Source organism: Mus caroli, chromosome 5, assembly GCF_900094665.2.
Source record: "Mus caroli chromosome 5, CAROLI_EIJ_v1.1, whole genome shotgun sequence".
NCBI lineage: Eukaryota > Metazoa > Chordata > Mammalia > Rodentia > Muridae > Mus > Mus caroli.
In genome coordinates this window covers 115,271,205-115,284,204 of record NC_034574.1, presented here as the reverse complement: position 1 = coordinate 115,284,204, position 13,000 = coordinate 115,271,205, and the positions used below count along the sequence as shown (strand labels likewise).

General features: G+C 49.1%; 1 protein-coding gene and 1 pseudogene across 3 annotated transcripts in view; one reads left to right on the top strand and one right to left on the bottom strand.

The window, feature by feature from the left end:
* The first annotated feature begins 405 nt into the window (after positions 1-405).
* Tctn1 (tectonic family member 1) overlaps positions 406-13,000 on the top strand; it is a 21,134-nt gene continuing 8,539 nt past the window's right edge. The window contains exons 1-7 of one of the 3 annotated variants that reach the window (XM_029477710.1): positions 406-708; positions 3,384-3,504; positions 5,874-6,004; positions 7,230-7,381; positions 8,556-8,655; positions 11,528-11,637; positions 12,794-12,814. In XM_029477710.1, coding sequence (XP_029333570.1) covers positions 477-708; positions 3,384-3,504; positions 5,874-6,004; positions 7,230-7,381; positions 8,556-8,655; positions 11,528-11,637; positions 12,794-12,814 — 867 coding nt within the window. In that variant the 5' untranslated portion in view covers positions 406-476. Of the gene's footprint in view, positions 709-1,645; positions 1,722-3,383; positions 3,505-5,873; positions 6,005-7,229; positions 7,382-8,555; positions 8,656-11,527; positions 11,638-12,793; positions 12,815-13,000 lie in introns of those variants that run through there. The other 2 variants (XM_029477711.1, XM_029477712.1) reach the window with 2 other exon arrangements.
* Positions 9,551-10,189, bottom strand: LOC110294092 (annotated as a pseudogene).

Genomic DNA, 13,000 nt, shown 5'->3' with positions numbered 1-13,000 from the left:
ACTCACTTTGTAGACCAGGCTGGCCTCGAACTCAGAAATCCGCCTGCCTCTGCCTCCCGAGTGCTGGGATTAAAGGCGTGCGCCACCACGCCCGGCTTCTGCCCTAGTCTTGACTGACTCCGAATTATGTGAGGCTATAGCTGGGAATCTACATTTTCTTTTTTTTTTAAAACAACCACGCAGCACCCAAAGTGTCACAACAGAAGTTTACATCTTCCGATTTTCCGAGGGCTCCTTAGAAAGAGCAGTCTCATGCCCCGCCCCCACCGGGCCCGCCCCTCCGATTCCGCCCAGGCCCCGCCTATAGCCCCGCCTAGCTCCCGCCCCCTTCGCGGGTCTGACTTCAGGCCCCACCTTCTCCCGCAGACCAGCTTGGCCTCGCGAGCCCTTTCCCGTGATGCCTAGCGCTCGGCTGTGACTGTTGCCCGGGCAACAGACGGGCCTAGCTTCCCCGGCGCGGGCTACTCCGCTAGGCCATGGGGTCGCGGGGTCTCCCGCCGCTCCTGCTGGTGCTCCTAAACTGCTGCACCTCTTCGAGCACCCAGGTCGTTGCCACCCCGGCTGCGGCCACCCCGGCAGTGACGAAGGAGGATCTCAATTCCACCAAGGCTACCCCCACCACTCTGCAGCCCTCCCAGTCGCCTAGGACCCCGGGAACTCCCAGGGCACCGGAGCGCTCTGGCCCCAGGCCCACCCCGGTCGCGGACGGTGGGTACAAAGGGGTGACCCCCTGGAGCGGGTACACCAGCTCAAAGTTCCCCCCTCCTCAGCCTCCCTGTCGTTACCCTCAGGGGAGATCGGATCTCTGGCACACAAATGCGGAGAGCGGGGCTAAGTTACTCCCTTTTCCGCATCATTGCTGACAGCTGCAGTGGGGTACTAGATAGAAACCTTCAGAATGAGTTGAAGGCAGTACTGGTAGAAGAAAGAGTGCTAAGTGGATCTTCGTCCTCTCCACGCAGACACACGGACATGGGCAATCCCAGTGCTGTCTAGATTACTGAGAGCCCAGCAGATATTTTCAGGGTGATTAAGTGCATTTTAGACATTTTTTACCAGCTAAGTGGAGTTATTAAACACACCTGTTTCATCCGTATCTACTTACCGCTCAGGATTTGAAGCTTTGGCAACAATTCGTGGTTGTAATTTTAAACATATGAGGTAGTGGACTTAATTGCTCTCTCTTTTACCCATCCCAGTGAAGGGAGAGTGGCGTTCTTTTAGTGAGCACGCGCAGTTGTCCATGGCTAGAGAGGACCTAGTCAAGGAGGAGCTAAAAAAGCATTTCAGAGTACGAAAGCATTTTGCATTTATCAATAAAACTCCCCTTTCCCTTTGTGCCTTTCCAGAGCGTGTTATACCACTTTCGGGGGGAATTTTTTCTAAATCTTAAAAAAGTATTTTAAATTGTGTGTGCATATTTGTATATGTTTGTGAGGATGGGGTGGATATATATATCGGTGCCCTTGGAGAACCGAAGTGGGGAGCTGGAGTTTGTTTGAGAGCTGGCTGACTCGGGTCCTGGGAACAGAAGTTAGGTCCTGTATACAAGCAATATGTGCTTTTAACTCCTGAGCCATCTCCCCAGCCTGCTCTAGAACCATTCCAGTCTCCTGCCTTCGCCACCTTTCCTTTGTTCCTGACAGGTTTGCCAAGTGACCCAGACTGACCTGTAACCTGACATCTTCCTGACTCTACCTCCCAGTTGCCGAGATTCCCAGGTGTGGGCCTCCCAGTCTGCCTCCCATCTCTAGAGCTTGTTTTTTTGTTTTTTTGGGTTTTTTTTTGTAAATTTTGAAACCATTCATTCATACAAATAAGAATGCCATGACATCCCGTCAGCATTTGGCTAAAATTCTTTGAAGCCTGAGATTATTGCCCCTCTCCCCCAAAAGGAAACCAAACATTACAGTTAAGATTCAGCCCAGGGGGCTGGAGAGATGGCTCAGTGGTTAAGAGCACTGACTGCTCTTCCAGAGGTCCTGAGTTCAAATCCCAACATCTACATAGGTGGGTCACAGCCATCTGTAATGAGATCTGGTACCCTCTTCTGGTCTGTCTGAAGACAGCTACAGTGTAACTCATATAAATTAAATAAATAAATTTAAAAAAAAATCAAGCCAGGTGGTACAGGTGGTACACTCTTTAATCCTGGGGAGGGGTGGGGGAATCTCTGAGTGCGAGGCCAGCCTGATCTACAAAGTGAGTTCCAGTCAGGGCTACACAGAGAATCCCTGTCTCAAAAAAAAAAACAAAAAAAAAAACAAGAAACAAATAAACAGATTCAGTGACACCTTAGCTGGGGAAAGGCAGGAACCATGGTGGAATCCACCTGTGACCCAAAGTAGCCTCTGCTTCAGGAAGCAAAGAGCAAACAACCAAAATTGCCAAAGCCCTGGATTTATTATTTCCTCTCTCCTCACAGTAGTCTGTGCCATGAATTCAGTTTGTTATCTTTGTGCTATATATTGTTTCTTGTTGTTGTATGTTGTGGGGGTTTTTTTGGTTTTTTTTTTTTTTTTGAGATTTATCATGGCTGTTTTGCCTGCTTATCTATCTGTATGCCATATACGTGCCCCGTACCTTCAGAGGCCAGAAGAGGGCATGAGATCCCCTGGAACCAGAGTTAGAGATGGTTGTGAGCGGTCCTGTGGGTTGTGGACACCAAAGTTAGATCCTCTGCAGGAGCAACCAGTACTCTCTCTGGATCACCCCGCCTCTTTCCAGCCCTCTGTTGTTTCTTTGAGAGGGTTTTCTCCATTGACAGAGACAGAATGAGCAGGATAGTAAAGACAGTAATAAACTGAGCCAGTCTATCGAGCATACTCAGTACTCTGGGAGGAAGCTCTCCCTTCTGCTCTTGGGGGGGGGGGGGGGGGGGCGGTTCTCTGCCTGGTCGATGCGAGTCCTGAAGAGTCAGTCACAGTGGCTGTCAGAGTGGCTGAGGTCTGAGTTACGGTGGGGGTGGGGGTGGGGGGATGTCCTTGCCTTTCCTCCATGTTGTTGTAGTATCCTGTCATAAATGCATTACCCTATATTGTAAAAATTTAAATTACAAAAGGACATCATAAGCCAAATTAGGAACATTTGATTATTGCTCAGGATCTTACAGACTTTAAGTTCAGCAACCGGCTGCATGTGAGGAAAGGGACAAGGCTGCCAACTGTCATTCCTTGGACTCTGCTCTGAAGGAGGCGTGTAGACCCCTGCAGCCACCTTAGAGAGACACTGGGGTGGGGTACTCAAAGTGACTTGTGTCCATGAGCGACTTTTCCCCCAGTAGGAACCAGACACTGTTGTGACATTGATTTCTGGAATCCCTAGGTGGCAGGGAGCAATAACATCCCACTCACCCTCTGAACCCTCACTGACCTGTCTCGTAGTTGCTGCTCTGTGTGTCTGCGACCTGCTTCCGGCACAGTGTGATGTCAACTGCTGTTGCGACCCTGACTGCAGCCCTGCAGATTTCAGCGTCTTCTCTGCCTGCTCAGTCCCAGTTGTCACGTAAGCATACGACAGGGAGGTTTGATGGCCGTTTGGCCAGGATGATAAAATGTGGGGACAGGAATCATGTTCTACACTCCTCAGAAGCCCTGTGGGCAAAACCCTGTGTTGTCAGAAGCAGTCGCTTGTCCTGTGCAGCTGCTCAACAGTGTGGGCGATGGAGGGACACGTGTGTGTTGCCTCTAGAGTGTTATGAAGTTTGGAAATTAATATTTGAGCTGTGCACAGATAATGTGTCACCTCTTTGTCCTGTGAAATAGTCTCGTGGCAGTGTGTATGTGTGTGTGTGTGTAGTGTATCTGTGCATGTATGCATGGGTGTGCTTGTCTTAGCATGCATGTGTGTTGGCCTGTGGAAAGCATGGGTCTGTTCGTTTATTGCTTTCCACCTTCATTTTTGAGATGGGGTCTCTCACTGAATGTAGAACTCACCCCCCTACCCTACCCCCTATCTGCGGTTGACAGATGGCTAGCATCCTCTTGTCTCCTCCCCTGCCCCATGCCCTGTTACAGCTACACATCAGAGCCTGGGTTTGGTTTGGTTTTGAAATCCATGCTGGATATCACGCTTCTTTAAAATCACCCTTCAGAAGCAAGTACATTCTTCCCCACTAGGCCGCCTCCCCTGCCCCTGTCCCCACTAGGCTGCCTCCCCAGCCCCCGAATCAGCTCTCTCTGGGGACTTGAATTAGTCAGGGTGCTTTGTGTGAGTCTCTTTGGATGTAAGTGAAGCAAGGCTTCTCAGTTCCCAGTGCATGGGAAATGGCAGAGGTGGAATTCTCACGCAGTACAAGTCAAAGATGTAATCAGCTCTGAGTGATCTCGGCTTGTTTGTCAGAGGTTTTTGTAACACAAAACAAAACAGCCCTTTAAGAAAGGTTTAAGCTCTCAGGATGGGACCAGCAGACGGAGCTGACTGAAATGCAGGACAGCCACCTAGCATGCTTAGTCCTTTTGGAAACACAATGGACTCTTCCCAGGAGAAACCATTTTATCAGCCTAGTGGGGCAGCATTGTGAAATAGCCTGGAGAGCAGGTGCTAGCAGGGTCCCTTCCTGGCCTCCAAGACCAGAGCATGTTTAGCCTTCCCTGAAAATCAGTCCACTTGTCCTGAAACTGCAAGCGAGCCCTGCCGGCCCTGAGAAAATGGCGGCTTTTGAATTGAGTGTCATTTATAAAATTGGATTTTTTTTTAAGACAGGGTTTCACTGTGTAGCCCTGGCTGTCCTAGAACTTATATATAGACCAGGTTGGCCTCAAACTCAGAGATCCACTTAGCTCTGACTCCCAAGTGCTGGGATTAAAGGTGTGCACCATTGTACCACCACGGCCTGGACGCCCATACAACTTTTAAGAGCTTCCTGTTGGCTGAGGGAGATGAGTGAGTGAGGCAGGGCCTGAGGAACATCAGGGAATGAGGTTGCCTCAGCTAGGCCAGGGAAGGCCTTCTAGAAAAGATGGTCTGAGCTGTGCTGTATGAAGGTTACCCACAAGTTAGGCAGCGGAAGAGAGGAGGGCAAGGTGGCTCAGTGGGTAAAGGCGCTTCCTGCTGGCCTGAGCTTAATCTTGAGAGCCTACATAAGAGGAGAACTGACCCTTGTAAATTGTCCTCTGACTTCCACACCTGTGGGATGGAAAAAACGTCACACACACACACACTAAAAAATACTCAAAGCAAACTTCCTAGTATGTTTTTATATTTATTTTTTATGTGTATTTGTGTGTATGTTTGTGTGTGTGTGTGTGTGCACTCATGCACATCTGTGTGTATCTGTGTGTGTCATGGGCAGCACATACATGCAGTGCCTACAGAAGCCAGAAGAGAGCATCAAAGCCCCTAGGACTAGATTTACAGGTATGAGCTGCCTGCTGTGTGTTCTGGGAACCAAGCCTAGGTTCTCTGTGACAGCAGTAAATGCTTAGCCACCGAGCCGTCTCTCCAGCTCCCAGAATGTCATGATCTCGATGGAAAGTGTTCTGCACTATACTCCACACCCAGCAGGCTTCCCTTAAACAGTATTGTTGTTGTTGTTGTTGTTGTATTTTCCGAGTTAGGGTCTCACTTTATGACACTGACTAATGTGGAACTTGCTGTATAGATCTAAACTCCTAGACTCACTTGTCTGGACCACCCTGGTGCTGGGATTAAAGCTGTGCACTGCCACAGCAGACAGAATCAAAGCCTCAGGACCACCCTTGTACCCCCAAGGTATGAGGACTCCTGTAAAGCCACATGGAGTCTCTGCTGACCTGACACCTTCATCAATGTCCCTTAAGTCTTATTTCTGTCGTGAAGGCATCTGGGAGATGTAGGATGATCTGGTTTAGATTGTGGACTGAAAACTTGCTGTTGCTTTCTTTGACTTTCAGGGGTGACAGGCAGTTTTGTAGTCAGAAGGCAGCCTTATACTCAATGAATTTGACAGCAGACCCACCTCACCGTGACTTTAAACTCATTGATCAGATCAATCCTTCCATCTTCTGCATCCATATTTCAAACTGTAAGTATTTGGATTTGATAGATTTTTCTTTTAAAAGTTACTGTGTGTAAGAGCACCCCCTCACTCAGCTCCATTTAAAGCACCCAGCTTCTGTCTTGGCCGTGTGAATAATTCAAGCCCCGGGGCTGATTTACAGGCGACTTTATAGATCCTGGGCACACACACTGTCTTCAAGTATTTGCTCTGTAGCTGCCTTTATCTTACACTTGACTTCACAGATGCCTTGTAGTCAGAGAGATCCAAGTTGTGTGTGTGTGTATGTTTGTGCATGCACGTTTATTTCCTAGTAGAGTAATGGCTAAAAATGAGTCTCATTTTTAAATGTTACCTGTGGTTTTCCATTTCCTTTTTCTTTTTTATTTTTACTAAGAAGATTTGCATGAACACAGGATCTTTATTTTTAACCCGAGCAGTCAGCTCAGGCGAGTGTGTTGGTCCCCCCGTGCTCCTGAGTGCGTGCTGGTCTCGGGATAACAGGCCCACTCATGGCCCTGTCAGCTAACCCTCATCATCTCATTTCCATGTCTTTCCATGTTTGGCATTTGTCCCCTCATGACTGAAACCTGGGGGGAATGTGCTTATCCAAAGTGACAAGTGACAGTGACTGTCTAAGCCATAACTGCAGCCAAGTGGACATGGAGCCTGCCACCTCTTGTGTCATACACAGCACAGGAAGTGGGTGCCAAGAGATGAGTGTTATTTTCTGACAGCCACCCACGGAGAGTGTCCCCTAGAAGGAGAAGAAGCAGACTTTCATCCATATGCTACACAGAGAGAGCAGCCTGACCCTTGGCTTCTGCTGTGTCTCCCTGTAGGCTTTCAGAGCAGTACTGCCACACGGTTAGATGCAGCCCAGTCGAGTGATCCTGCTCCTCTGTTGACCACACAGACCAGGGTGGTCTCAAACTCATGATGATTAGGGATCCTGTTCATTTAACAAGCCTCAAGAAATCCTGGGAGAGGCAAATGTACAAGAAAACATTTTAAAATTAAATGTGTGTGCATGTGTGTTTGTGTAGACTAGAGGGTGACTGTTTTAGAAGCAGTTCTCTTTCCTCTGTGTAAGTCCTAGGGATCAAACTGAAGTTGTGAGGCCTGCCGTCTAGCAGCCTGGAAAGACTGTTTTCTTCTAGGAGTTTTATTGCTATTAACAGTGGTTTCCAAAGGTATGATGTCACATACTCTATACATTCCTGCTGATTTCCAATGCTTTGTCTACAAACAGACAAGCCTGCGCTGTCTTTTGCTAATCCAGAAGTGCCCGATGAAAACAATTTTGACAGACTGATGCGGACATCAGGTGGCTTTACACTGAGTGCCGAATCAGCTGTTCCTTCCACAGCCACATCAGATGGCCCACAGCCCACTAAATACGAGGTGAGCCAACAACTCGATGGCAGCTGTTCATACATCCTGAAATACTCTATCCTTAGAAGCTAATTTCAAAATCAACATATAAAGGCAAACTGCCTGCCCTTGGGACATCCAGGAGAGCACGGAGAGTGGATGCTATTCTCTGTCAAAGATCATGAGAATGCAGGCAGGTGCGCAGATTCTGCACTCAGGATGTGAAGTCACTTCTGTACTGAATTTTGTCTCTGCGGAATTTTCTGTTCTTTTGAACCCTAGTGCGTGTGTGTAGTGGACTGATCGCCGCTGCCTCTGGCACAGGGACTGGGCTCTCTGGACGCCAGGTACTCATCTCGGTCATATTTAGCTTTACAGACATTAGGAACCTGCAGGCTATTTTATATCCCTTCGTTAGCAAGCCCGTAAAGAATGACTCGTTAATGTTGAATGTGGTCAACTTTAGAAGCTGGGCTTGCTGGTGCCCACCGGTAATCTCAGCCTTGGGGGCTGGAGAGGTGGGAGCTCCATGAGACCCTGCCTCAGAACAGAGTGGACAGGCGTCGGGATAACTGAGTGCTTAAGCCCTTAGCCACAGGCACCAAGACAGGAGTTCAAATCTCCACTGTCCATGTAAATGCTGATGGGGGTGTGCTGGCCTGCCTGTCATTTCAGCATTGAAGGGTGGACATGGGATTCTCAGGAGCAGGCTAGCTACAGACTAGCTTCACCTGCAAGCTCAGGGCTTGATTGAGAGACCCTGTTTCACTGAATACGGTGGGTGAGAGATTGAAGATGATGTCTGACATCAACCTCAAGCCTGCGTTTGCACATGCATCCATGTGTCTGTGCAATCACACACAGGCGTGTCCGTGTGCATAGACTGTTACATCACACACACACACACACACACACACACACACGTGCTCATCACTGTATTCCCAAACCCACTGCTGTGGGAGCACTGTGTCAGTGGGAACTATGTTTAGCACTGAGTCCCCAAACCCACAACTATATATGAGCCCTGCATGGCAGGGACTGTACCCAGTACTGTGTCTCCAAACCCACAGCTATATATGGGCACTGTGTGGCAGGGACTGTGCTTCGTACTGTGTCCCCAACTCCCCCGCTCTGTGGGCACTGCCATGTATCCCGCGAATGCTGAAGGAGCACCTTATCTAACCTGTGGGTGCTTTGTTTGCAGTATGGAGCCCCTCTGCAGACTGCAGGCGCATCTTCAGGGTCATTTCTGAAACTGCCCTCGCCTCTCACGTCATCTCTGTGTGCAGATCAGAACCCCGCAGGTAAGAGGGAGCTGCTGCTCTTCCTATTGGCCACGTAAGCTTGCCAGTTAGGCAGGCTCATAACCTAAACACTCTCCAGGTAGAATGCCTCAAAGGTGGCCACCTGAGGAGGTCCTTTCTCCCCAGGTCAGCGACTGCCTACACACTGTAGTGAGCACACTGGCTACCCATTTCAGGGACTACAAGTCTCCGCAGCATTTGATTCAGCACTCACTTGCCTGTGCTGGTTGACTTCTGCATGAGGCTGGTTCCTGGAGTTAACTCACCCAGGGGCCAGTGATAGGGCTCAGCAGGTAAAGGTGCTTGCCACCAAGCCTGGCAACTGAGTTTATCTTTGAGACTCATGTCTTGGAGGGAGAGAATTAATTACCGCGGGTTATCCTCTGCCTTCCACATCTACCCACAAGTCAAATGTCATTTAAAAAAAAGTAGAATTGTTTGACATAGTCCCTTGAGACCATGCTAACATCCCTGCTTCGCTTGAGCCATGGAAATGGTGAGGCTTTTAATTTCTTCTTGACTGTTGTTTTTTGGGTTTTGTTTTTGTTTTGAATGTTTTGGTTGTGAGTCTGACCTTCAAGGACTGAGCCATCATCTGTCAAGTGCCCCCCCCCCCTTTTTAAGTTTTTTGAGACATTGTCTTACTATATAGGCTTAGCTAGCCCAGAACTCAATGCATAGACCAGGGTGGCTTAAAAAGATTCACCTGGGCCTCCCTCGGCCACCCCCATGTTAGAATTAAAGTCATGTGCCATTATGCTTGACTCTTGTTTGGTTTCTGAGTCAGGGTCTCTCCATGTATATCTGCCTTCTAACTCAGCTTCCCCAGTTTTGGGGTACCAGGCCCCACGCCTGCTTGCATAGGACTTATTTTTTTTATTTTTTATTATTTTACAAGAGCACAAATCTACTTTTATTCATTTACTCTCCATTAGTTTAAATCCGGGATGGGTACAGCATCACACGGATTCTGTGTCTAATGCCTTCGCAGGAAGGTTGCTTCGGAATTTGGCATGAACCATACCACCATTTCCATGGGCCCAAGTTACTTTTCCCCAGATCACTCTGGGTTTGTTTGGTTTGCCTCCAGGAGCCACTGTTTTTTTGTTTTGTTTTGTTTTTTGTGTGTTTGTTTGTTTGTTTTTGGTATTTCCATACAGGGTTTCTCTGTATGGCCCTGGCTGTCCTGGAACTCACTTTGTAGACCAGGCTGGCCTCAAACTCAGAAATCCGCCTGCCTCTGCCTCCTGAGTGCTGGGATTAAAGGCGTGCGCCACCACGCCCAACCACTGTATTGTTTTTGCTTTATATACATGAGCACATCTGTTGCCTAAGTAGATAAGTAGAATTCCATTTCATCTCGGGCATAAACGCCTTCAATTTTAAGAAGAGCTGTGTGCTTTCTTTGGTTCCAGAGACCTCACTTGTAGCCAGCAAAAATGGCCTTGCACCACGGCCTTCCAGACAGACTTGCTTCTGGAAAAGTGCTGGGGACATCTTGGGCTGACTCCCACAGTGAGAACACTGAGAGCATGGTGCTCAAGTGCCTGGGTCAAACCCACTTCTTCCAGGATAGCAGAGAAGCCAAGGGTTCGGGTGGGCCTGGGCTACAAAAGGCCAAAGCTGTGGCTCTCTAACCCTCGGCCAGCTGGGAGCCACTGTAACGAGCAACTGGGTGACAAGTACTTCCTGACCTAGGAGGTCAATGTCAGTTAAAAGCACTGAAGTCTGGTGGGTGGATGCCACAAACCCTCGCTCTTGGGAGATGGAGGAAAGAGGACTGCCAATCTGAGGCCAGCCTAGGCTACATGGAGAGACCTTGTCTCAAAAAGCAAACAAGCCAAGCTCAGAAGCCATTTCTCCTTTTCAAATTAACAAAACTCAAAAAGTTGGGAGCTGTGGAGAGACATACTCTCTTGCAGTAGTTGGTGGAACAGTTGGTCACACCCTGCCAAAGGCAGTGTAACATATGGATCGAAATTACCAGAGCTCCTGAAGGAAGGCTTGGCCTACATGCAGGAGCCCCATGCAGACTGTGACAGCAGCAGCCAAGGCTGAGACAACTGCTGTGGCCATTAGCTGGGAACTGGGGAGTAATTATGCTGCATCCGGGAGGGAGAGAACGCTAATTATCCCTTCAGCATTGCTGGAAGGGCTTCAGGATGCTGTAGTGCTCACGGGGAAACGTGCACAACAGGGTAGTGGGTGCGCACTGCATCTGCGTCCACAGGGGAAAATGGTGGTTTAAAAAATAACCTTTTGTGCATGTGTTTTTTTTACTTGCATAGCATTTCTGAAGGCTTCAGCAGGTGGTCATGCTTCTCCCTCTGAGGCAGAGCTCTGGGCGGGGCACGGAGCTGGAAGGAGACACTTGCTGCTTTTGTTTTGTTTTGTTTTTTCGAGACAGGGTTTCTCTGTATAGCCCTGGCTGTCCTGGAACTCACTTTGTAGACCAGGCTGGCCTCGAACTCAGAAATCCGCCTGCCTCTGCCTCCCGGAGTGCTGGAATTAAAGGCGTGCGCCACCACGCCTGGCTCACTTGCTGCTTTTGTGTTGTAGCTTATTTTGCTTTTTCTTTTTTTAAAGAATTATTTATTTGTTATATGTAAGTATACTGTAACTGTCTTCAGACACACCAGAAGAGGGCATTGGATCCCATTACAGATGGTTGTGAGCTACCATGTGGTTGCTGGGAACTGAACTCAGGACCTCTGGGAGAGCAGTCAGTGCTCTTAACCTCTGAGCCATCTCTCCAGCCCTTACTTTGACTTTTCTACATGACTGTTTTCAGTTTCCATTCTTGAGCTGAACATATTCTATATATCCCTCCCCCACCCCCCACCCCCCACCCCCTGGATGTTACCATTTCCAGCGTTCCTGGTGAGCCAGGCCTTCGAATGCAGCCGAAGGGTGGACATAGAACAGTGTGAAGGAATGGAAGCCCTCAGCATGGCTCATTACAGCAGCCCTGCCATTCTGAGGGTAAGACTCATCTGCATGCAGATCTGACTGTCCCTTTAAGATGTAGAGTGATCTCCATATGCGCCTGGCCCGCTGTGTTCTCTGGCCCTGTGGCTGCTCAGCAATCTTTAGGAAGTTTGTGTGGAGCTCAGCTGTGTCTCATTTCCATTCAGTTTTAAAATTTCCTTCATTTGTCTTGAGAGCGGCTGAGCAAGGCCAGGTCTTCAGTGACTGCTCACGTTGGATCGTCCAGCGCCATGTTAACAGTCCAGTCCTACCAACACCATAAAAAGTGGGCTTCCCTGTCTACCTGAAGACAGAGGCCATCAGGAAAGGTCTAACAGCAAACTGGGTGGGGTACCCAAGTCCCAAGGAAAGGGCCATGTTCCTTAGAGATGGTGATGGAGCTGGAACAGAGTGAGTGAGGCTCTGTCCTACATGACCGGGGGTGGGGGGGTGGGGGGGTGCGGGGGTGCTGAAGAGAGGAAGAGGTGACTCAACATGGGATGATGTCCAAGGCCCCTCCTGGTTTCTAAGTTCTTATTAGTGTTGTGGGGCACCTGGGCTGCCATATTCAGAGTCCTTTACCCTCCTTAGTCCCTCCTGTTTTCTAAGTCGGTCCTCCAGGCCTGAGTTCTAGTAAGTTTGAATTCTCAAATTGTCCTCAAATGTGACAAGGTGTAGCTCTCTCTTAGTGCAGGCTTCCCCAAGCGTGCCTTTTCTGTCAGGACCCCTGGCCTGAGAGGGTATGGAGCCACGAGATGGGAAGGACAGCCATGTGATGTTAGCATCAGGCTGAGGCTCGGCCTGGGAGACCAGAGTCAGGCACTGGGTACCTTCTGTGCCAGGGATGTGACCCTGCCATGAAGACAGGTGCAGCAAGGGCAGCAGGCGGGACCAAGCAGTGCCTCTCTCCCCAGTGTTAGGGCTGAGAGGCAGTGTGGGATAGTGACAGCAGAGCAGACAGGCCTCAGGAGTGCTGCTGCTGAGGGAGGATGAGACAACAGAGGGAAGTGCGGTGGTTACCACAGAGATGGAAGAGTGGTCCTGAGTACAGAATCTGCTGTCATGGTGGTGGTGTCTCGATGGTGAGCTTGGCCTTTGCTGAAGTCTGGGAAGGCTGTAGAGATTCATCTGCTTGTTGTGCCTAACTTAGCTGTGCTTTCTTTCTGTCTAGGTACCTAATTCAACGACACAGGTAAGACATAAAGCCTGCCTGCCTGTCTGTCTGTCTGTCTCTCCATGGTGAGTGTGTGTAGGTGTGTGGTTTGTTGGGGATGGGCTAGGAAGGATGTGTACACGAGTGTACATAAGTCATTGGCCAGAGGTCAAACACAGGTATCACATTCTTCAAGTTATCCAATTGTTTTTTTTTTTTTTTTTT